The sequence below is a fragment of the Stigmatopora argus genome, chromosome 2 (assembly GCF_051989625.1).
Source record: "Stigmatopora argus isolate UIUO_Sarg chromosome 2, RoL_Sarg_1.0, whole genome shotgun sequence".
NCBI lineage: Eukaryota > Metazoa > Chordata > Actinopteri > Syngnathiformes > Syngnathidae > Stigmatopora > Stigmatopora argus.
Genome location: NC_135388.1, coordinates 22,098,583 through 22,123,430, shown reverse-complemented (window position 1 = coordinate 22,123,430; position 24,848 = coordinate 22,098,583). Strand labels below are relative to the sequence as shown.

Genomic DNA, 24,848 nt, shown 5'->3' with positions numbered 1-24,848 from the left:
ACGCGCATGCAAAAAGAGGGCTTTCTGGGTAATGAAGTATACTCCTGCACACAACACCCATAGGCAATGGCAACCTTTCTCAGAATAAAACTTCATTACCCACAATCAATATGTGGGAAGCTCAGCTATGTAATTTCCTGTTATTCTTTCTTAGGAAAGGTCCCGCGATCGTTCCTTAAAGACTATTTCTCGTTGGCAAGTGGTCGTGCGTTATCCTATTGTGAGGACATTTGTGTGCATCATTTTGGGAATATTTTGAAGGCAATACAACAGCAAACAGTACATCGATAGCGAACGTGAGGCATGGCAAACCGCCAACCCGAAAAACGAAGGTAACAAAAGATTACAACAAAATTAGAATTCAGTTTTGTGTAAAGTTACATTAAACGTATGCTTGAGTGTCTGTATATATTAATCCAAGTTAATTTAAATTTGTTTGTTCCGTTTTCGAGTGCGTTGTCGTGGAAAAACAAAGAACCCCCCCCCCCCACGACCCCAAACGTCTCTGTCTCCCGTCGGCGAAATCTGCCCAATTTTAGTTAAATTAAACACATTTTACATTTTATTACTATTAAACCACTAGTTATGTGTTACTTTGTTAATAGATGGCGAATTAGAAGAAATAAAACATTTTTTCCAATCCAATATCCTGTTTTTGGTGTTTTTTCAGAGGGCTGGAACGAATTAATTTGTTTTCCATTCATTTCAATGGAAAACGTCCGCTCGAGTTACGAGAATCTCGTCATACGAGCTCAGTTCCGGAACGGATTAAGCTCGTATCTCGAGGTACCACTGTACTTGTATATTAAATCCAGAAGAAAATGGGGATCATTGAGTTCATAACCTTGATAATATAGACAAAATCTATAATCTTGGATTTAGAACCTAAAAGTTAATTAAAAACAATCTCATCTCATCTCATCTTATTTACTGAACCGCTCTATCCTCATTAGGGTTGCGGGGGGTGCTGGAGCCAATCCCACCTGTCTTGGAATGTGGCAGGAAACCGGTGTACCCGGAGGAAACCCACGCAGGCCTCGGGAGAACATGCAAACTCTACACAGATGGCCATTTTCTCGATTTGAACCCAGGACCCCAGAGCTGTGAGGCCGACGCACTAACCACTCACACTACATGTGTTAAATGAGTGCTCTTATTTCTCCCAGAGAGAATGAAGGTTCATTGGACGCCTCTGACAGTCGATGGCAGCAGCCGATGTGTTAAATGAGTGCTCTTATTGATATTTTTATATTAGATATTTAGATCGTTTCAACAGTATTTAGATCGTTTCAACAGCATTTAGATCGTTTCAACAGTATTTAGATCGTTTCAACAGCATTTAGATCGTTTCAACAGTATATTTAGAGTCTAAATACTGTTGAAACGATCTAAATACTGTCTAACTAAAAGTATACTAATACTTTTATTTGTTTGATAAAAATGACCATCTAATCTAAAGTATTTCAACATTGCAAGTTCTCCCAGAGAGAATGAAGGTTCATTGGACTGCTTCAATAAAAACACCATCTGCTATTTAATAAATTGAAAGTAGATGGCAGCAGCCGATCAGGCGACCAAAAGACCGGCGACAAAAAAGACCGGCGACAAAAAAGACCGGCGACCCAAAAGACGACGACCAAACTTCCGGGCGACCTAAAGACCGTGACCAAGAGACCGGTGACCAAAAGACCGGCGACCAATCGACCGTGTACCCAAATTTTGATATACGAGCAGACAGCGGATGCGAGAGGCTGCTCATAAGAACATCATGGGCACTGTCTCTGTGGTCGCAACTCCCTCGTGTAATGTCTCTGTGGTCGCAACTCCCTTGTGTAATGCCTCTGCGAGCACTTGGCGGAGCGTTGCATTTTTTTCTGTGTTTTTCCCCCCGTTAGTCAGTACGAATGGCGTATATACTATTTCTCGTTGGCAAGTGGTTGTGCGTTATCCTATTGTGAGGACATTTGTGTGCATCATTTTGGGAATATTTTGAAGGGAATACAAAATCAAACAACCCTCGATATTGACTGAAAGTCAGTGTGGAGGCGGGGCAAATAGAGCCAACCCGGGAGAAGAAAGGTATCAAAATGTCAAACAAAATTATAATTGAGTTTAGTGTTAGGTTAGATTAACCTTTTTTTGAGTGTGTCTGCATCGTAATCCAAGTTCATTTAAATTTGTTTATGTTATGTTACGAGCGTGTTGCCGTGCAAAAAGTCCCCCCTCTCTCTCTCGCCCTTCGAAATCCGTATAATTTTAGTAATATTAAACCACTAGTTATTTGTTACTTTGTTAATAGATGGCGATTTAGAACAAATAAAAATGTTTTTCCAATCCAATATCCTGTTTTGGGTGTTTTTTCAGAGGGTTCGAACGAATTAATTTGTTTTTAGTTCATTTCTATGGGAAACGTTCGTTTGAGTTACGAGAAAATCCACATACGAGCTCAGTCACGGAATGCATTAAGCTTGTATCTCGAGGTACCACTGTATATATATATATATATATATATATATGTGTGTGTGTGTATATATATATGTGTGTATATATATATATATGTACAGTGTTACCTCGACCTATGATCAGCTTTACCTACGACATGCTTGAGGTACGATGAAAATTTTGATCGCCCGCGATACGATCAAAATTTCGAGATGCGACCAAGCCAGGTGGCCATGACATGAGAGGCTGTTTATCATTGTAGCGCACTGTCTTTTTTGCCGCATATCTTTCGTGTATAACAGATATCTACGAGCACTGAACGATTAATTCAGACTCGTTTTTCCTGCGCATCGACCAGGAAACGCGCATGCGCGGGCAAAAAGAGGGCTTTCTGGGTAATGAAGTATACTCGTGCACACAACACCGATAGCCAATGTGTTGGAATTATTTTATATAAGTTATCCTGATTCTGGTATGACTGTTGAAATGTTAGTTAATAGAATGAGAGTGTCTTGGGCCCTGGAAAGTTTTCACCTTATTCAACAAAGAGGAACTACCCAGGGGGGCCGACGCCTGTCTGTTTGAGCTATTGTGTGAGGGTTGCAGGGTATCAGGAGGGTGACTGTAAAGATGTTATCTCGAAGGGGCATATGGTCATGATCAAAGAACCTTTTGTAACTGGGAGAGATCTCTCTCTCCTGTGATCAGCTTGAAACTTCTTGTAACTTGGACACTCCCAAAACACAATAAGAGACTTGGCGAGGGAAGATTTTCTTCAGAGTGCTTTTGGAGGACTGTCACGAGGGACAGTCCCTGAACCTCTCATTTTTTAAATAAAGTTAACTCAAATTCTCTGTGATTTCCTTCTTTTCAGGTTGGTGAAACAAATGTCTGGTGTTTGAACCTAACATTTAATTGGTCCTTCGAGCCGGATCCCAAGATATCTAAGGATCCCAGCGGGTGAGCAAGATCCAGAAAAGTCTGTGGCCACAGCATAAAGATCCTTTTCCAGGACTGTTTCTTCCTTACGGGCTGGGGTCCAAAGGTTGAAGGGATACCGAGGACGCAGAGAATCGTGAGTAAATTTTATTTAAAAAAGGAATGAATGAGAAAAAAGGAATGAATGAAGGCGTAACAGACCCCTTTAGTTGGAAAAGACTAATTAAACTCTGTAAAATTAAATCCGTAGGCGTAACAGACCCCCTTAGTTGAGAAAGACTAATTAAACTCTGTAAAGGATAGCGGAGTCCTGATTAAAGAAATGAAAACCCTGACAATCCTAGGCCCTATCAGGTAAAAAAATTCAAACAACAAAATTCCACATGCGTACAGAGGTCAAATTCAAACAACAAACTTTCGCAGGCGGACAGACACCCTTAGTTGGAAAAGACTAATTAAATTCTGTAAAGGAAAGCGAAGTCCAGGATGTATTGAATAGGAAAAATCTGTGACGGATAGTGGAGTTCTGGGTGTATTGAATGAAAAGTGAAAAAAAAGATAGAGTCCTGGTTAAAGAGAAAAGAACCGAACTAAAAAGGAGTGAAAGTGTAAAAGTGAGAAAGATATTGTTATACAGTGACTGAAAGAGCTCGATATAAAGAAAAAAAAATAGAATAAAACTATAAACGCATGCAAGTAATCTTCATATGAATAGATAAATAAGATATAAGTACGCTGTGACGCGTTCATAAATCTCGATTGTAGCGCAATATAAGACTAGAAACGACTAAGAAATATACTTAGGCGGATAAATAAGATAAGATTTATATATATATATATATATATATTAGGCCTGTTAAAAAACAGTGGTCCCTCTTCAGCTCTCCTCGTGCGAGGCTCCACACGTAAGCGGGGAGCACGACGACGAGGGGGGGGAAAGGGGGCCTGCTGGTCGTGCGGCAAAGAGGGCCACATAGCCAGGGAATGCGGGGGCAACCCTCCCCGCGCACAGCGACGACATGATAGCGCACGACTAAAACAGGAGGTAGCAAAACAAATGGTTAACAAAAGTAAGGGGATAGATAGATAAAAAAGGTGGTGAAGCCCCCCCTTCACAGATGCGGACACCCCCCCCCAGCTAAGCACACTCTTTGCAAACAAAAGGAGAGGGGGGGGGCTTCGCCCATACAGTTTACTGCTCCCTTCACACCAAAAACAAAGGGCAGGAAAGACTACCACAAGAGAGACAGAGATAGTTGATAGTGTTATGATATATTAGTGGAAAAATTATGGGTCTTTTATTAAACACTAAAAATTATATTAGGAAATGCCTAGTGAAAGGTTATTTTCCCTAAATTGTAATTGAGGTAATAGTGAGCACAGAAAATGGCTCTTATTTTAAATAAAACTGCCTTCTTAGAGCGGATAGGAATTCAGCCAGAGCTTTAACTATTGGGTTTTAGAAATATGAGAGTGATTTGCGATTTAGACTTAAGTATTAAGAATCATCCAAATTATTAATGATATCAAACATGAAAACAATGCAGAAATGGCATTTATCCAAATTATTAGGTAAATTTAGATAAAATAATTAATTTAGGATAGGCATGATTTCCCTAGGACGGAAGAGGCATGAAATGTTTTTCGGTGCACAGAAAGACATTTCTTGTTTTGCCCATCAGCAGGTGGAAGTATGCGTTAGCGTGGTTCATATTAATGACGATTAGAATATTAATCGCATTAGCATCAAACAGTTGATGTCAACCAAACAACATTAACCTATTTCTTTTGAGAATGATTAGGCTGATAGCACAGCAAAAAGGTGGTTAGCTGCCAAGAAGCCCCAGACTGGGGATGGCTCTTCACCAGTGATGAAAAAATTGCAGACCACTGATTTTTGAAAATGAGTGTAAATGAATGGTTTGTTTGTCTTTTTGTGTTTCTAATTGGCCGACCATCAAGATATAATCAATCAGATATCAAGGTGGAAAATGATTTAGAAATTTGAAATCAATTTTTGATGAAAATTATGGAAAATTGTTTAGTCAAATGAAATTTTAATGGTAAAAGCAGCAGTACTCCAAACGTGAAATTTGAAGTGGAGAAACAAATCTGCTATGCAAAATTTAGGAGCACTGAAAAAAAAAAAAAAAAAACAGTGTTTGATACCAAATTCCAAAGTACTATTGATTTATTGTGATAATGGCATCCAAATTGTGTTGGCGTGTGCTCCATCTTTGGCGACCAATGCTGCATGTTCATCCCTAACAACACAGCAGCTGACGGGAGTTTAACCAAGGCCCTGGAGGGCCTTCGATCCCTCAACAGCAAGATGAAAGAACATTCTGGAATCGACACCTCAATGTGGGGCGAATTTGGTAGCATGTTTGGCAGATACAAACAGTTGGTTGTATCAGTTTTAATGTCAATCGCTGTTTATGCTGCCATTCTCACAACTTGTGGATGTTGTTGCATTCCCCTTATTCGTACGTTATGTCAAAGATTAATAACAAATGCCATAGAACCAGTCAAATCCGAAATGTATGCCTTATTGACATCTGGAGGCGAACCACGGGATGACGACGACGCCGACGCATCTGGGGATGAGGAGGAAATGCAGTTCACTGGACTGCCTGACATGTTCCCAGATGCTAAAGACTATGGCATTGACTTTTGAGTGTAACGTTTTTCTGTTATTTTTGTGATCCTGTAATGTGAAAATCTGAAAAGAAGAGGTTATGGATGATGATATTTTATAGCAGAATCCGGATAAACAGGAGGGTTATGTTGGAATTATTTTATATAAGTTATCCTGATTCTGGTATGACTGTTGAAATGTTAGTTAATAGAATGAGAGTGTCTTGGGCCCTGGAAAGTTTTCACCTTATTCAACAAAGAGGAACTACCCAGGGGGGCCGACGCCTGTCTGTTTGAGCTATTGTGTGAGGGTTGCAGGGTATCAGGAGGGTGACTGTAAAGATGTTATCTCGAAGGGGCATATGGTCATGATCAAAGAACCTTTTGTAACTGGGAGAGATCTCTCTCTCCTGTGATCAGCTTGAAACTTCTTGTAACTTGGACACTCCCAAAACACAATAAGAGACTTGGCGAGGGAAGATTTTCTTCAGAGTGCTTTTGGAGGACTGTCACGAGGGACAGTCCCTGAACCTCTCATTTTTTAAATAAAGTTAACTCAAATTCTCTGTGATTTCCTTCTTTTCAGGTTGGTGAGACAAATGTCTGGTGTTTGAACCTAACACAATGACAACCCTTTCTCAGAATAAAACTTCATTACCCACAATCAATATGTGGGTAGGCTGTTGCATTTGCTGTTTTCCCCCTTAGCATGTTAGCTCCCGTTGGCGGAGCGATCGCTAATTCAAGACTACTTCTCGTTGGCAAGTGGTCGTGTGTTATCCTATTGTGAGGACATCTGTGTGCATCATTTTCTGAATATTTTGAATATACAACAGAAAACAGCCCATCGCTAGCTAAGGTAAAAAAGGTGAAAAAATTAACCTAAAATGGTACTTGCATTTTTTGCTATATAAAGGAAAGACATGAATACATTTAACAGCATTTATTTTTCCACAAAAAGGGCCTTCCAAGATAGGTTTCTGTTGTGCCTTCATCCATTTTCAGATGGACAATGAATCTTTCTGCCCTTGGGTGGAATTCTGTCATCGGGAAGCTCACACTCAAGTACCAGCTCTCCTTCATTCCACCTTCTGATGACTGACGCTCTGTGGCTTTTTCTTTTCGGCCGCGACAGAGGCAGAGACTCAAAAATAATATGGAGTGGAGGCGTGGCAAACAACTAACCCGGCCAGAACGAAGGTAAAAATAAATTTAAAAAAAATTGAACTCAGTTTTGTGTAAAGTTACATTAAACGTATGTTTGAGTGTTGTATATATTAATCCAAGTTAATTTAAATTTGTTTGTTCCGTTAAGAGTGCGTTGTCGTGGAAAGTCCCCCCGAACATAGATAGACAGGGGCGTCTTATAATGCAGAGCGCCCTGTGTGAGCTCTGAGCTCCGGAGCCTGACTGAGTACTTCTTGCCGACACGCTTCTTATATAGAGAGAAGGCGGACGTGGGTGGAGTCAGACGCTACAGGCAGACATTGGTGGGGAAAGGCTTGCAGAGGGGGTGTGTGGGAGAAGACGCTAAAGCCACGCCCCTACAAGGTTCCTATATATACTAGTGTGGGCATGCATGTGCTCAATTGCAAAACGAAGAATGAATAATACTACAAAGAGGCACGCTTACGAAGCTCAGTTGAAGCTTCAAACCATTGATTATGCAGTGGAGCATGGGAACAGAGCAGCGGCGAGGGAATTCAACATAAATGAATCTATGGTTCGCAAATGGAGAAAGCAGGAGAAGAAGCTTCGCCAAGTCAATAAGAGGAAGCTGAGTTTCCATGGGAACAAGGCAAGGTGGCCCGGCTTGGAAGATCAACTGGAGCGGTGGATTCTTGGTCTAAGAGCAGCTGGGAGAAACGTCTCCACAGTCACCATTCGACTGAGGGCAAAAGCGCTCGCGGAGAATTGAAAATTGAACATTTCCAAGGAGGACCGTCGTGGTGCTTTCGTTTTATGAAACGGCACCATCTGGCGATTAGAGTGAGGACAACCGTGGCGCAGCAACTTCCGGCGGAATACATTGACAAGCTAGCCATTTTCCGCTCCTACTGCACCAAGATGATTGCCGACAAACTTATACAGCCAAACCACATAACGAACATGGACGAGGTACCGCTGACTTTTGACATCCCGATGAACCACACTGTCGAGAAGAAGGGGACCAGCACGGTGGCGATACGAACAACGGGGCACGACAAGTTTTACTGTCGTTCTCGCTTGCCATGCTAACGGGCAGAAGCTACCACCAATGGTGATCTTTAAGCGAAAGACACTCCAAAAGAAAAGTTTCCAGCCGGCGTCATCGTGAAGGCGAATCCAAAGGGCTGGATGGACGAGGAGAAAATGAGAGAATGGCTACGTGACGTGTATGTCAAGCGACCGGATGGATTTTTTCACGGCTCGCCATCACTTTTGATTTGCGACTCCATGCGTGCTCATCTCACATCAACGGTGAAAAACCAAGTCATGAAAATGAACTCGGAGCTTGCCGTCATTCCCGGAGGCTTGACCAAAGAACTACCCAAAAACCTTACAAACACCGTACGAGTCGTACGGTGTTTGTAAGGTTTTTTTGGGGTTTGTAAGGGGAAGCAATAATCATTTATAAGGGCAGTTATCGGCAGAGGTTGACAGGTATGACTTAGATGGATTTGTGGGTGATGATGACGTGAGTAAGTTGTAAAATGTCTAAATAAAGTACAACCGAACTCAGTTTTGCTTCCGTTGCCTTTTTAAAAACGTGTTTTTAGCGTGTGGGTGTAGCGTGCAAGAACTATATATCCCAGCAGTCACTGCGCACCGGAACCCAGAAATAGGCTGCTTCCGGTAGCCAACGGCTATTGCGTTTCGATGTTCATCCATATATAATATATATGCGTCTAAAAAAAACAGTGCGTCCTTTGTGTGTTTAAAATACAGAAATAGCACTCGTTACTGACACTGCGGCTAAAAATACGATGCGCCATATAGTCGTGAAAATACGGTATATATCCCAGGAGTCACTGCGCACCTGAAACCGGAAATAGAGTCTTGGGCTGCTTCCCGTAGCCAGCGCTATTGCGGTTCGATATTCATCCATATATAATATATATATGCCATGCCTGGCTGCGTCTAAAAAACGGTGCGTCCTTTGTGTTTAAAATACAGAAATAGCACTCGTTACTGACACTGCGGCTGAAAATACGATGCGCCGTATAGTCGTGAAAATACGGTCTATTACATGGGAAAATTAATTTGAGATACGAGTACCGTATTTTCACACCTATAAAACGCACCGTGTGATAGGGCGCAGTCTCATTTGCGGGTATATTTTCTGTTTTTTGTCAATGCATAGGACGCTTCGTTTGAAAAAGCGCTAGCATGACACAAGGCAAGAGTATATTATCCTAGCCGCTATTGTACCTATGTTATGCTACCCCCTAGTGTATGTTATGCTATCCGCAAGCATATGTTATGCTAGCTGCTAGCATGTTTTTTTGTAAAGACAGCACGAGCAAAACTAAGTTTGATAATGCTTTATTGAGGTAAAAGGTACACTCTGATATAAAGAGTTGGGCATTTTTCTGTCAGTCAGAGTTGTGTATTCCAGGAACTTGATTCCAGCTTTGGCGAAAGCTCGAACAACAGTGCTGGCCGACACTTGAGCCCAGTCATCCACAATCCATTGTAACTTGCGACATGCATCACTAATAGCCTTTGATTCTCCTCTGTGTTATATCGCCATCGACAATTCATTCGAAATCGTCACGTAACTCGTGCGACGCTGCCTGCCCGAACTACTTTGTTGGCCATCCATTAGCAAGGCTGTTAAATTGTGTTCTATTCATGGCTTCAGTCCATTTTCCAAGTGTTCACACCCGCATTGTGTTGTCATTCACATCAGGCATTTCCTCTGTATAGCTCTAATATGCTGTTTCTTTGAGTATTGAGAGTGTTTTTGAGGGTTAAAGGTGCTGCAAGCACACGGAAGTCAAATGCCACTCCCCTGGGAAGTGTTGAACGGATTTACCGTAATGCTTGGAATGTGCGGGGAGGCTATTTTTAGGGTGAACGTCCGCTGGGTTGATCAATAAGTAGTGTGCCGGCAAGAAATAACTCAAGCGGTCAGGGCCATACTAAAATTTAATTTAGTGCACAGACGAGGCCCACTGACCGATTTGGGTGCATCAACCATTTTAGAGAAAATTTTAGACTTTTAAGTGCCCCCTATAGGTGTAAAAATACGGTAAATTGACATACAAGCTCAGTCCAGAACGATTTAAGCTCGTATCTCAAGGTATTTGTTAGGGTTATTAGTCTTACATTATTATATATTTGCTTGCAATGAAGAACCCTTTGCTTCACTTAGGATTATTAGTCTTACATTATTATATATTTGCTTGCAATGAAGAACGCTTTGCTTCAGTTAGGATTATTAGTCTTACATTATTATATATTTGCAATGAAGAACGCTTTGCTTCACTTAGGATTATTAGTCTTACATCATTATATATTTGCTTGCAATGAAGAAGAATGTTTTGGGAACCGTCGACCTCTCACACTGTCGTTCACACCGCTCCCTTGGGAAGAGCCGGAGGACTCTCAATTGTTTTGACTTCTCACAGGGTGGTTCATACCGCTTCCTTGGGAAGATCCAGAGGACTCTCAATTGTTTTGACTTCTGTGATGCCTGTTGTAAAATCTTATGTAATAAACAAGCAAGAGAGGCGTCGAACACCAGAATGAATCTTGGACGAGGACGCGTCAGGTTCGATTTCTCTCTTGCAAGAACACTACAGAGGAGTCTGATGTCTCCCTTATTTGTGCGTGCATCTGGGAATGCCTATTGGTGAACCTATCATTTTGGTCCTTTGAGCCTGGGGGTCAACATACCGAAGGAGTCCGGGCGCTTGGTCGACATCTGGGAAAGACCGTGGCCACGGCGTCTAAAAACCCTTTGCGGGCAGGATTTTCGGCGGAGCGCCTGGATTCACGACGGTTGAAGACTCATCCTGCTAATGGGGACATCTGAGGACATCTCTGGTGAGCCCACGTGAATGTTTGCATTTGTTGACGGTTGCCGAATGCGGGGAAAGAGTATTGCATGTGAAGGTCAATTTTGAGAAGTGGACTCGGCGACTATAAAACCCTGTGAATACTAGTCCCTAACAGGTAAGAGACAGAGCATGAGTCTATAAAACTTAGGGCATCGGTGTCCTGTACTGTGGTCCGGTACTTAAACTCCGAAAGTATACCAAGAGCGGGAGGGTATACTTGTGTGTTGCGTGTGTAGTGATAACCTAAGGAAAACAAAAGAAGCAGAAAAGAAAAAGAAAACTACTACCTAATTGCGCACCAACCAACTTCGAAATGGGGAGCTCGAATAATAAGGCGGCTAGTGAAGACGATCCAAAACAGCGTCTGCCGTGTAAAGATTGTTAATTTGTTGAAAATCAAAATGCTACAAGGGTTAAACACCTAAACTTATGGATAAACAAATATGGGTTTGCTGGCCAGCTTAATATATGCATAAAATATTAGACCTGCAGGATAAAATACGCACTAAGCGTAGAGGTAATCTATATAAAATGGAGGAGGATGGATATGATGATACCAATTATTGGTTCTTGATGGCAAAGAAACGTTGTGATGGAAATGTTAAGAAGGTTGAGCGGAGTGTGAATGAGCATGTTGATAGAAGCGAGGCTGGAAAAGCAGAGCATGCAATTTTGTTCCACAGGAAGGAGGATGATGAGACGGGTCCGGTGTGAAAAAAAGGAGGCATAAAAGGGAGAAAGTGGAGGGGGCATTGTCGGGGAGTACAGAGGAGACGCGGTTGTATCCGTCGCTGCCCCCTCCAACATATGTGCTCGACCGGTTGACCAGAGCAGGGGGCCCGGTAGGGGAATGGTCAAAAATATGGGGTAAAACGCTATCCCCCAGGCTGGGGCGCCGCAAACAAATGACATCTTTCCTGGACAATATCCCATGATCGAGGTTGCCAACCCTAATGTGGAGATTGATCAGCCCCCTATTATCTTGGTTCATAGAACTTGGACACAGGACGACGTGAAAAAAGCTGTAGACGGCATCACGTCGCACAAAATTGATGTGGAGGAATTTGTCTTACAAATGGAGGACATTAGGCGATCTTATGACCTAAACGGAGTGGAAACACAGCAAATTTGGATGACCGCATTGAGGGTGATTGCTATTAGGGGGGATTGGGATCCAAAAGCTGATAGTGGCCTGATAGGTCATGGCAGCCGTGAATTGGAGTTGAGAGTACGTGATATGATCGAACGGGCCAAGGGGAAATTTAAAACTAAAGCAAATTACACCACTATTAGCAGGGCTAAGGAAAAAGATGGTGAACCTTTTGAGGAATATAGAATCAGAATGTCAGCGTGTTTTAAGGCCAACAGCGGCATCGCTGAGGATCACGCTGTGGGTAGTCTTTATCAGGATCAGCTGAAAAATGTGCTCCATGCTCATTCAAATTATATACTTAGGTACCGCATATATTGCCATTTAGATATATTGCCACCTTTTTCAATTGCTTTGTCCAAGTTACGGGTGACAATAATGGTGGAATCGTTTTTTAAATGATTTTTGGGATCCATTTTGGGCAGGTATGGAATTTTATTTGACTTCTGTGTAAACCTTGTACTTTGCAATTATAAGGGAACCCATCAAGTTAAGTAAAAAAAAGTCACGTGTGACAGACAGTGTAACCGGAAGCATGTTGCACACTGTGAGCGCACATATACGTTCATACAGTATGCCTGAATACATGAGCCTTCATGTTGAAAGTAGTGGGAATTTTGCCATCTGCAACCTGCCGATAATGTAGCTTTATATCTCGGCCACCTTGATGCAGCCATCTGTGTTGGGTTTTCTCTGCTCCATTACACAGCCACAGGCATGTGGACACAAGCACCCACACGGGTCTACTGGGACTTTTTTAACATTTTTTTCCAAATGTTAAGATCTACAGCACAGACGGATTAATTATATCACTGTCATTTTTGCAGCCAGTCACAACACGGCCACATTATATCAATTCAAAAAATAAAATAAAAGGAGAAGGACCGCAGATTCCATAATATTTTTGCAAGAGCCTTGATGTGTCAATTGCACTATAAAGATGACTAAAGAGGACAAAAATAATTTGCGTTTAAACATTTTAAGAACTAAGACCCTTGCCTGTACCCTAAATAGTCAGTGAAAAAATTAATTAATCAATAAAAGGCAATAAATTCTCTTAAGGAGTAAGAACAGGAGAAAAAAAATATTGGTCTGGAGGAAGAGTGATCATTGTCACATGAAGACCAGTAGAACAATGCCTACTGCTGTTTCATCATTTTGAAGATGAACATCTGACAATAAGAAAAAAATATATAATGTCGGCCTCACAGTTCTGAGATTGAGGGTTCAATCTCGGGTTCGGGCGGCCTTCCTGTGTGGAGTTTGCAACCCTCGCGAGGATAAGCAGTATGGAAAATGAATGAATGAGTTCCTCAGCCCAGACCCACACTTGCTCACTCTTTCCAACACCCACAAACATACAGACCAATTGTTCATTCAGTGTAGAAAACATGTTATTTTGTTGATGGACACACACTATGGTTTCTTTGTTCTACTGAAGTCTCTGAACTGAGGACAGAAAACTAGCTACTTATCAGATATGCTGTTTAAAATGACAGAGCCTAAAGGTCTATTCTAGCAGTTAACATGATATATACTGAAGCTTTTTAAATGAAAAAATAGTCTGATAATTTTATTTTTTAAGACAGATTCTACATTTGACCCCTATGCTGAGATTTAAGTTCATAGTATAATTTATAAGCAAAAAACATTTTTATTCACATGGAATGTTCGCTTCTTCCGGTTGCTTCATTGATGATGCAAGATGTTTAAGAGGCATTCTCAATGCCGATTACAAATCCATAAAATGCTGGAAAAGACTCGGGTAGTCTCTCTGCGCGATGCGAAATGTATGGAATTTAATAAGAAGAGAAGCCACAACACTGTTTGTATAATCAGCGCATGATTCTTCTTCTATGGTGAAATTTCGCTTCTTCTTCTGCACTGACTGCCACGCATTTCAGCGGCGAAGAAGCGCCATTTTTCATCGGGATTTTTCATCTCCTGTCTTCCGCTTGCGAGTTTCAGGGTGAATTTTGACATTATGCAGACGTTTAACAGGCATTTTCAATGCCAATTCAAAATCCACACAGTGTTGGAAGAGGCTCGCTGTCGTCTTTCTGTGCGCAATGCCAAATGTATTTAATGTAATCCAAAGGCTGGCACGACCCTAATTGTATTATCGATGCGTAATTCTTTTACGGTGAAAGTTCTCTTCTTCTCGCTGAGTACCAATTTCAGCGCTGAAGAAGTGGTGCCCTGACTTCCACAATTTTTCATCTTCTGTCTTCCACTTGCAAGTTTCAGTGTGGATTTTGACATTTTTATGAACTTTTTTATAGTTAAGATTAAAAAAAGCACAATGTACTGAAGCTGCGAAGTGGTGAAGGATCACCACAGTATACCGTAATTACTCGAATTAAACGCGCACTCGAAAATAACACGCAGGTAATTTTGGGCCAAAAACATCTGGAAAAACGCAGTAATCGAATATAGTGCGCACCTAAAATTTCCCGCTGACGAAAATCAGAAATCTTACCTTTTTTTCTTCGTTTCACGATTGTTTTGTTCAAACAAATTTATTCATTAGAATCCTTCAAATGAAGAGTTCCTCTCTCTCTTTGTCTGTCCTCTCATCCGTCTCCTCATACATCTCTTCGTTGAGAATCCTATCAACGTCCACGCTTCCTTCATCCACTTCCTCTTCCTCCCACAACACATCATCCGATTGGCTTTACGAGATGACGTAAAATCCGTGCGTCAAAGTGAGTTTGACAATGCTTTTTTCGATCGAAAATTTGTAATTTATTTTAGTTATTGATTATAACACTGAACTGAGAGAGGGTGAACTGAGACGAGTACGAGGCTAGAGGGGGGCAGTGGTGGTCTCGGCTTTACGAGATGACGTAAAATCCGTGCGTCAGCTTTACGAGATGACGTAAAATCCGTGCGTCAAAGTGAGTTTGACAATGCTTTTTTCGATCGAAAATTTGTAATTTATTTTAGTTATTGATTATAACACTGAACTGAGAGAGGGTGAACTGAGACGAGTACGAGGCTAGAGGGGGGCAGTGGTGGTCTCGGCTTTACGAGATGACGTAAAATCCGTGCGTCGGCTTTACGAGATGACGTAAAATCCGTGCGTCGGCTTTACGAGATGACGTAAAATCCGTGCGTCGGCTTTACGAGATGACGTAAAATCCGTGCGTCAAAGTGAGTTTGACAATGCTTTTTTCGATCGAAAATTTGTAATTTATTTTAGTTATTGATTATAACACGCATCCCCATCTATTGGAATTAATTATATAGCAAAAATCTGCGTGTTATATTCGAGTAATTACGGTATCTGTTGCATATATGTAATTAGGATTAGTTGTTTTTGAACACCTTTTCATCTGCTAACATACTATCAAAGCCAAGCAATAGGCAACAACTGACTTTTCACAAACACCGCCTCTTAAACAGTCATCGACCAATCATACGTTAAAGACCATTGTTAGGCCAGTATTAGTCGACAAACACTCAGATACCCCATTGTCTGATTGATTGACTGGGTCCTTTTGAGATCACCAACTGCTAAAAAAAAATACAAATAAACTTTACTGACAGAAAGCAACAGGAAGCTGCAGACATCCCAAATAGTGAAGTGATGCACGTATGGAAAATCTAAATTAATCACAAGTTACTCTAGGAGTATTTTAGCATGGATACAGCTCTTTCGGGCGGCCTGGTGGCGCGAGTGGTGACCGCGTCGGCCTCACAGCTCTAGTGTCCAGGGTTCAGATCCAGGTTATGTCCATCTGTGTGGAGTTTGCATGTTCTCCCCAGGCCTGCGTGGGTTTCCTCCGGGTACTCTGCTTTCCTCCCACATTCCAAAACAAAAACATGCATGGCTGATTGGACACTCTAAATTGCCCCTAGATATGGGTGTGACATTCTAGCAGTGGCGGGCGAGGCATTTTCTGGTAGCGCCTTCAACGTATCAATCCAACCCTCAAAAACTATTTTATGGCTATAAAACCTCTACTGCAGCTACAGCTGCAACACATAAAAAATAATAAATAAATTAATGCACAAAAATGGGGTAAAATCCACTTCCTAGCAGCATTTCATGATTAAATACAAATACTGGAGCTTTTCACACATTAAAACCAGGCCAGGGGGTGATTTTCCCGGGAAAAGACAGCGATGAACGTCAATGGCGTACGGGCAAACATTGCCCGAAAATGGGGTAAAATCCAGCCGAAAACAGCATTTATTGATTAAATACAAATATTGGAGCTTTTTAGACATCAGAACCGGGCCCGGAGTATCATTTCCGCAGTAAAAAGACAGCGATGAACATCGATACGTCCATACGTGAAATGACAAAAAATGCACTAAAATACTAAAATTAGGTAAAATCCACTTCCTGGCATCATTTATTGATTGAATACAAATACTGGAGCTTTTGAGACATTACAACCAGCCCAGGGGGGTGATTTTTCCCGGGAAAAGACAGCGATGGACGTCAATGGTGAAACGCCAAAAATTAAACTGGGGTAAAATCCACTTCCTAGCAGCATTTTGTGATTAAATCACAAACACTGGAGCTTAAATACAAACACTAGAGCTTTTCAGATATCAGAACTTGGCCCACAATTGAAATATTATTTAGGAATATGGCCATATTTTACTCATCAAAAATCATTTTTACACAATATCCATCCTCCTTTCTTTCTTCCTTCTTTCCTATCGCCATCGAAGCTAATGATGAAAGTCGAGCCTGTCCTGTCATATTTCTGGCATGGTCCGTTTTGAAAATGGCTTTAAATCAAAACAACAATTTACTATTTGCTTGTGGAGCTAAGTTAGCACACTGAAAGTGCCGTACACACCATATACCCGGCTGTAACAGGCTTGCTAGCTTCAGAGTTGACCGCCCTTTCTTAATGATGTCCATTTTTTTTTCTGGAAAAGTCCGTCTGGAAAATAGCTTTGTGAGAAATCTGCAACAGAATTCATTTGTTTTGCCACTGTCGGCCATGTGGGTGGAGTTTGCGATCTCTGGCTGCTTTGGCCCGCCTACAGGCCAATCATAATTTGTGAAAGCAATGACATGTCCCAGCCAGCAAAATGCTAACGCCTATGAAAAATCATTGTGGGGTTGCCAACTCGGAATCTGATTGGTTAAAAGCAACAGTCTAGTTTAAGGCAGCAGAGCCCGCTAGAACTGATTGTGAAGGCTTTGAGGCAGATCTGATCAGGCAACAAATAATGGCTGAAATGTGATTGGTTAAATGCTTCAATATGAAAACACACATCTGGAAGCAGTGCAACCAGGGGGAAAAGCAATGAAAGGAAGCTAACAGACCATTTGGAATAATAAGTATTGATGGACAAAATATAATATGATTCAGATATTTCTTAGGCCAGCAGAGAAGGCCTTGAAGGCCCTGGCGGCCCGCCACTGCATTATAGTATCCTAACAATTTGCTTCGGTGTAATTGTTGAACCTGTATGGCTTTTCTTTGATAGCTTCCAACACATTTTATTTGTTCTAAAGCTGAAGGATGTGGCTTTCATATTGCTCCAAAATAAATCACTTAAAACTCCCCGGTATATGTCTGTCTGCAATGGCTTGTGCATCTTAACCAAGAAGGTTGTGCCGGGGGTGAATGGGTTTTCCTGTTGGAGCTTTTGCAAAATGTTACTTAATCAATTGAGCTGTTGAAGTGGTGGAAGGGTGGGTTTGTTGTAATATCCATTTTATACAATAGTTCTGCAAATGCTGTCTACAAGTGTACAGTAACAAGCTAGGACAACAGTTCATGATTTGTTTGTTTAAGAAATGAGTAAACGTTTTCACGCGACATGTTGGCTTTTCAAAGCATTAGTATCAAAATGAAACAAATGAAGCTAGTTGTCTTGCTTCACTTTTATAGGGCACTTGGGCGCCCTTTTGTTGCATTTAAAACTTTCACAAAAGATTCAGCTCATTACTCTTCTCAGCAATAATTATAAGTCAATGATTTTATTTTTTATGTGAAGTATTTTGACATATTGTTTTACTTTAACAGTGAAATCCACCTTACATATATATCGAAGTCTCCCTATGCCTTATGCTTCTCAAATAGTGCAGCAGGGCTCCCTATGGGGGGTGGGAGAGCCATCCCAGGGGCGCGCGAAGCGCTACCTGCGACTTAAAAAACATACTTTTTTGCCAGACAAGAATAAAGTGTCCTTGCAAATTTACTCTGGATATCAGCGGCATGGGAAAGTGTTTTATAGGGATGGAAGGAAGGGCAGGGAACAACGCAGATAGTGAGTCAAACATAACTCACCCGAAAGCCAAAAGGAGGAAATATTATGTTGCGTATATAAAGCTTGACTTCAATGTTATTTCGGTGGGAGAGGAGTAAAGACCTGTAGGTTTCCTGTGCCAAAAAGATGCAGCGGACAGACAGCATGAAGCCAAAACAAATACCGTATTTTCACGCCTATAGGGCTCACCGACTTAAAGGGTGCTGTCTCAGTTGCGGGAGAAATTTCTGTATTTTGCCCATACATAAGGCGCTTTGCCTCAATGGGCGCAACATTACAGTAGTGGTAGCATGACATGCACAAGCATGCATGCTACAGAAATTGCAACAGAAAATAATTGAGAAGCTCTGCCTCATCCAAATTACACAATTTAATCAAGACTTGTGATTTTTTCATTTAGCTAATAATGCAGTCCATCTTCGATTTGTTGGGATTGTAAATAGACAGTAAATACCTTTAACAGTTCTGTCTCCCTGCTTAAACAGATGACAGGGCAGCTGAATCTAACCTGTGTCATCCATTGAATAGTTGATGCTGCTAGAGTAACACCAATGGTATGATGATAGAGTTACAGTGTGGTTGTACTTAATCACGCTGTTAGTGTTAAATCTAACATACTGAAATGGATAGACTTTTTTGTTGAAACTGTTATTTTAGAGTAGAATACACACAGACATGAAAGCTTATCCAATGAGCTCCATTCCATCCACAGTATTCTGAACAAGTTGTGTACCTAGTGTAATGAGATATTTTAAATAATTCCAATCAGTCCATTCAACCAAAAACACTACAAATATAAACACATCCTTCTAGAATTAACAAACAAAGTGGAAAAACGTTCCATGGTTTCTTATGATAGGTAATAAATTGGTTTAGCCTGTATGGAATGTTACAAAACCTAATAAAACACACTGAAGCAAGCCCAAAGCCCACTAAAAACAAGCGTAAAATCAATACCGAATCATTCTTGGGGGGTTTCTTTTCTGTAGAACACTATTGCAAAACATTAAAACTCCAATTCCTTCTGATGCTGTGCCATCAGTAGGTGAATCAGATAATGTATGTAAAGTATAAAAGTATTTTGAGTGCCTTGGAAGCACATAAAAACATTGAAAACCTGCTTACTGTTTTGCTCCAAATGTATTTTGAGTAATAAATTGAAGTAAAACTTGATTGAAATGTGTTATGTCAAGTGTGGCGTCGTGGGACGTAGTTGGACCCAAATGCAGGGAAGGAGGCAATGAACGAGTGAGTGCGTGGAATTGCTCTAACAAAACGTTAATTGACAGAAGACATGGGGAAATGAGGAACATGGAACATGGCGTGTTAACTTGGCAGGGAATAAACAAGGCAGGCGATCTGACAATGACTCACAAACACACAGGGTTTAAATAGATAGATAGGGGTTGATTACAATTAGGAACACCTGGGTAACACAACATGGAGTAAGCTCAAATTCAACCCCAAGAGCAAGTTAAATTCTTCAATTTTCCTTACATGCTTGTTTTTGGAATGTGGGCGGACACCAGGCCACCTGCAGAAAAACCACATAGGCACAAGAAGAACATCAACCGGGAAGGCCTGAAGCTAAATTTCTACCCAGAACATTCATTCAAGCAACCACAATACAAGTGCACTTGCTTTATAACTTTAACTTTAACTTTGCCTGTTCTTTACTGACTGTTACTAATGGGTCAATTGCACCCCATAGCCTCCACTAAACACCACCACCCTCTACACACAATTATGACCGCCAAACACAATGTGACTTGCCAAGGGTGGGGACATTTTGATGGCATTTTTTTGTTTAGCAATTTTGGTCCTTAAAACTGAACATCAAAACTCAGGCGCAGATGTTAAAACCAACCATGACAAAGCTGAATCAACGTATCGTGTTCATACAAAGGCTGCCAAAAGAGCCTTAGATGTGCATGAAGTGATGATGACAGTGGCAGCAGCCTCCTGCAGAAAGCAACCTCAGGACGATGTGTCCATGTGACAAATGGATACTATAACGGAATTAGAGACAAGAAAGCCCACAAGGGCCCATTATCGCTGAGCACTCTCTGCCTGACAACAGGGATTAAAGGCATACAACCACCACCGTCATCATCACCACAATGAGAGCAGCATCCCTGTGTAATCACGGCACAGGTCTCGGCAAACGCAACACAGTGCACATATCCCCTATTCCAGGCGTTCCACACAACTACAAGCTGCATTGCCGGTACACATGTTAAGTCAGCAAAGCAGATGGAGAGATGATGAGGACCATCAAGGGGCAGCCAAAGCAACACATCGTATACCACTGACCTGTTTGTCCTTTTCCCAGCGTCTTCTCCAAGCGGTAGGGTCCCACATAGTTGGTGTATTGTCCGCTATTGGCTTCCTTGCCCGACGATGACATGTTTAGGCGTGAACTATTTCGCTGAAGGGGGAATTTTTCTTGTCCAAGTTGGACACGTTTCTGAAAAGAGAACCACAAAATTGCTGCGCAGTGGAGTTTGCTTTGTTGGGTTCTCCGAAAGTGGGTATCCAGGCTACTTCCTCGCTATTCCCGGAGCTCGTTGTCCTCAAATGCAACTCACTTAAAACCTTTGAAACGGGATATCATGTTGAGTGGTGCGCTGCTGCGCCGTTGGGTGTGAACTGTGAACTGATGGGACAGCATCCACCGCCGTTGTAGCTGGAGCATCCGACGCCAGTGTATGGTCAATAAAGTTGACTTCCGGATGTTTCTTTCAAAATAAATGCCGGACATTCCCTCATCCATTAGCCATTATTTAATGCCGTAATACCGTAATAATGCGTTCCGGGTTCGAGCTCCTATGTCAAATTACTCATATCTCAAATCAATGTTTCCCATAGAAATGACCTAAATACGAACTAATCCGTTCCCAACCTCTGAAAAAACACCAAAACAGGATATTACAATGGAAAAACATCTTTTTATTTGGTCTAAATCACCACCTACTCACAAAATAACAAATACCTATGTAGCAGTGGCGGTCGGTGCATTTTCTCGTAGCGCCTTCAACGTATCAATCCAACCCTCAAGAACTATTTTATGGTTATAAAACCTCTACTGCAGCAAGAGCTGCAACACATAAAAAAATAATCAATAAATCAATGCACAAAAATGGGGTAAAATCCACTTCCTAGCAGCATTTCATGATTAAATACAAATACTGGAGCTTTTCACACATTAAAACCAGGCCAGGGCGGCGATTTTCCTGGGAAAAGACAGCGATGAACGTCAATGGCGTACGGGCAAACATTGCCCGAAAATGGGGTAAAATCCAGCCGAAAACAGCATTTATTGATTAAATACAAATACAGGAGCTTTTTAGACATCAGAACCGGGCCCGGAGTATCATTTCCCCGGTAAAAAGACAGCGATGAACGTTGATACGTCCATACGTGAAATGACAAAAAATGCTCTAAAATTAGGTAAAATCCACTTCCTAGCAGCATTTATTGACTGAATACAAATACTGGAGCTTTTGAGACATTACAACCAGCCCAGAGGGGTGATTTCCTCGGGAAAAGACAGCGATGGACGTCAATGGCGAAACGGCAAAAAATGCACTAAAATTGGGTACAATCCACTTCCTTGCAGCATTTAGTGATTAAATACAAACACTGGAGCTTAAATACAAACACTGGAGCTTGATTCAGATATTTCTTAGGCCAGCAGAGAAGGCCTTGAATGCCCTGACAGCCCGCCACTGCTATGTAGATGTTACAATCTTCAATTCTAAAATGTGATATTATTCAGTACAGACAGACGGGAGAGAGAGAGAAGGGACAGGAGAGAGAAATAAGAGGAAATGTATCTCGTATCTCAAGGCAAAAAAATGCTCAGAATTTTCCTCGTATCTCAAATTTCTCAAATGTTGGGACACTCGTATGTCCAGGTATTACTGAATAACTAAATCAGCCGGTTACGACAAAAATATAGCCAGAATTAAGGGCATCTCTAAAAAACAAGACATGAAAAAAACATATTCATCCGTTCGTGTTTAGTACATATTTCCATGGTGAATTAAAAAAAAACAGTCAAGAAACTGTAGTTAATCCAGAATGTTGCATCCAGAATCCTGACAATTACAAAGAAACTCGACCATATTACCCCTGTAAAGAAATTCTTACATTGGATTCCTGTAAATACAATGATGGTCTATAAAATGTAACTGCTGGTCTGCAAAACACTTATGGCCTTGCACCAAAATGTATGCTACTGAAGTTGTTTGACATCCACAAAGCATTTAGACTAGCAGTCTAAATGTTTTGTGGATTGTTCGAACAAGCGAACACCTTTTGCAAGTGTAGTCAGTTGATTGCAACCAGGTGCTATTTATTTTAGAAGACCCCTCATTGGTTAAACTGTCAACACTGGATCGGTTGAAAAAAAGACCAGGACCCTTTGCGGAATCGGTTTGAGACCCCTGATTTAGATCTTTTAGGTAAGGTGTACCCAACTCTGATCCTCGAGGCCCCCAGTCTGTTTTCCATATCTTGCTCCTTTACCATACCTGAATCAAATGATCAACTCATCAGCAAGCTGTCCAGAAGCTTGATAATGATCCTGATTATTTGAGTCAAGTGTGTTGGTGGAGGGAGACATAGAAAACAGACTGAATAAGGGCCATCGAGGACCAGAGTTGGTCCTGCTGTGTGTTCCAAGAAAAGGTAAATCAGGCTAAGTTGACATACAGTTATCTTACTCACATTATTATTTACTATAGCCTATTTATAACTGTCCCTATTGTATAAATCAATGTTTCCCAACTGTTGAGCTGTGGCCCATTTTTGTATAGCAAAAATCTGAAAGCACACCACCAGCTGAAATTCTTCTAATTTAAAATTCATCTCATCTCATCTTCTGAACCGCTTTATCCTCACTAGGGTCACGGGGGGTGCTGGAGCCTATCCCAGATGGCTTCAGGCCAGAGGCAGGGGACATCCTGAATTGGTGGCCAGCCAATCACAGGGCACAAAGAGACAAACAACCATTCACGCTCACAATCATACAAAGGAGCAATTTCGAGTGTCCAATCAGCCTACCATGCATGTCTTGAATGTGGAGGACGAAGTACCCAGAGAAAACCCACACTGGAGAACATGCAAACTCCACTCAGGTGGACTGACCTGGATTTGAACCCAGGAACCCCAGTGTGAGGCTGACGCACTAGCATCTCAGCCGCTGGGCCGCTTAATTTAAAACTCTTGTCACCGTTGTTTACAATATAAAATTGTTCTCATAAAAGTTTTATCAACAGCGAACCCCCAACAACTTCTGATTCATGACATGTAAAAATAAGTAATGTACGGATTTTATTCTCGTAATTTTATGACTTTTTCTCCCTCCCAAAATTGATTCAATCACTTAATCATTAATCATCATCCTCACCGCTTATCTAGACAAATGTCTTAGGGGCATCCTATCTCAGCCAACAATAGGTAGCAGGCATGTGACACCCTGAATTCGTTGCCAGCCAATCGCAGTGCATAATGAAACGAATATCCACTCACGCTCACAATTTCACTGTCACGAGTGGTTAATCTTGTAATATTACAATTTGAATCTTGTAATATCACAATGTGGACTATAAATGTTTGTCATATTTCAATTATATCTCATAATATTACAATGTATGAGTTCTTGGCAGGTAAATTGCCACGGCACACCTGACCATTGCTCATCGCGCACCAGTGTGCCATAGCACAGTAGTTGGGAAACACTGGTATAAATACCAATCTTTACGACTCTTTTTCTTTTACAAACATCCATTGGTTTTTTTTCACTTGCCTTAATAATGTTATGTAACTTTTGCATAATTTTGGTTTTTACTATTTTTTAATTGTGCTTTGCTGATTCTCATGTAATGTAAAGCACTTCGAAGTGCCTTGCATTAAGTTGTGCTATACAGAGAAATTGTCCTTGCCTATATTTGTGTGTATGTGGGAGGGGGGTATTGTCTGCGGTGATATCTATTCTGTGTAAAATCGACGGGGGAGTGTAATAAAAGATAGGGAACCAACGAGAGAGAGAGGGAAAGCTGGATCACTTTTGGTGGATTTGGCAGTTGGTTACATCGAGCTATCCATGTCTCATCACTCCTTCCACCTTAACAAAAGGCAACACGCTTTTTGGCAGATGGATTGCGGCCCTTATGACAACTGCCTCTCTCCCCCAAGCCCATCTGCCTCTCTCTTATCTAGTCGCAAATCCATCAGACCCCACCCCCACCCCCTTCACAACTGTATCCCTAACAAAGACAGAATCTGCATATTAATGTCAGAAGCAGTTGCCAAGAGACGGCCTTTTCCAAAATGATTTCCTGCTAATTTAAAGTGACACCAACAACACTTTTGAACTATCTCCCTAC

At 41.4% G+C, this 24,848-nt stretch overlaps 1 protein-coding gene across 7 annotated transcripts in view; it reads right to left on the bottom strand.

The window, feature by feature from the left end:
* The window catches only part of LOC144065513 (serine/threonine-protein kinase BRSK2-like), a 115,303-nt gene extending 94,156 nt beyond the window's left edge, over positions 1–21,147 (bottom strand). For 6 of the 7 annotated variants that reach the window (XM_077588435.1, XM_077588460.1, XM_077588479.1 and 3 more), the window contains exon 1: positions 20,770–21,147. In XM_077588435.1, coding sequence (XP_077444561.1) covers positions 20,770–20,863 — 94 coding nt within the window. In that variant the 5' untranslated portion in view covers positions 20,864–21,147. Of the gene's footprint in view, positions 1–19,953; positions 19,991–20,769 lie in introns of all 7 variants that reach the window. The other variant, XM_077588452.1, reaches the window with a different exon arrangement.
* Between the last annotated feature and the right edge of the window lie 3,701 nt (positions 21,148–24,848).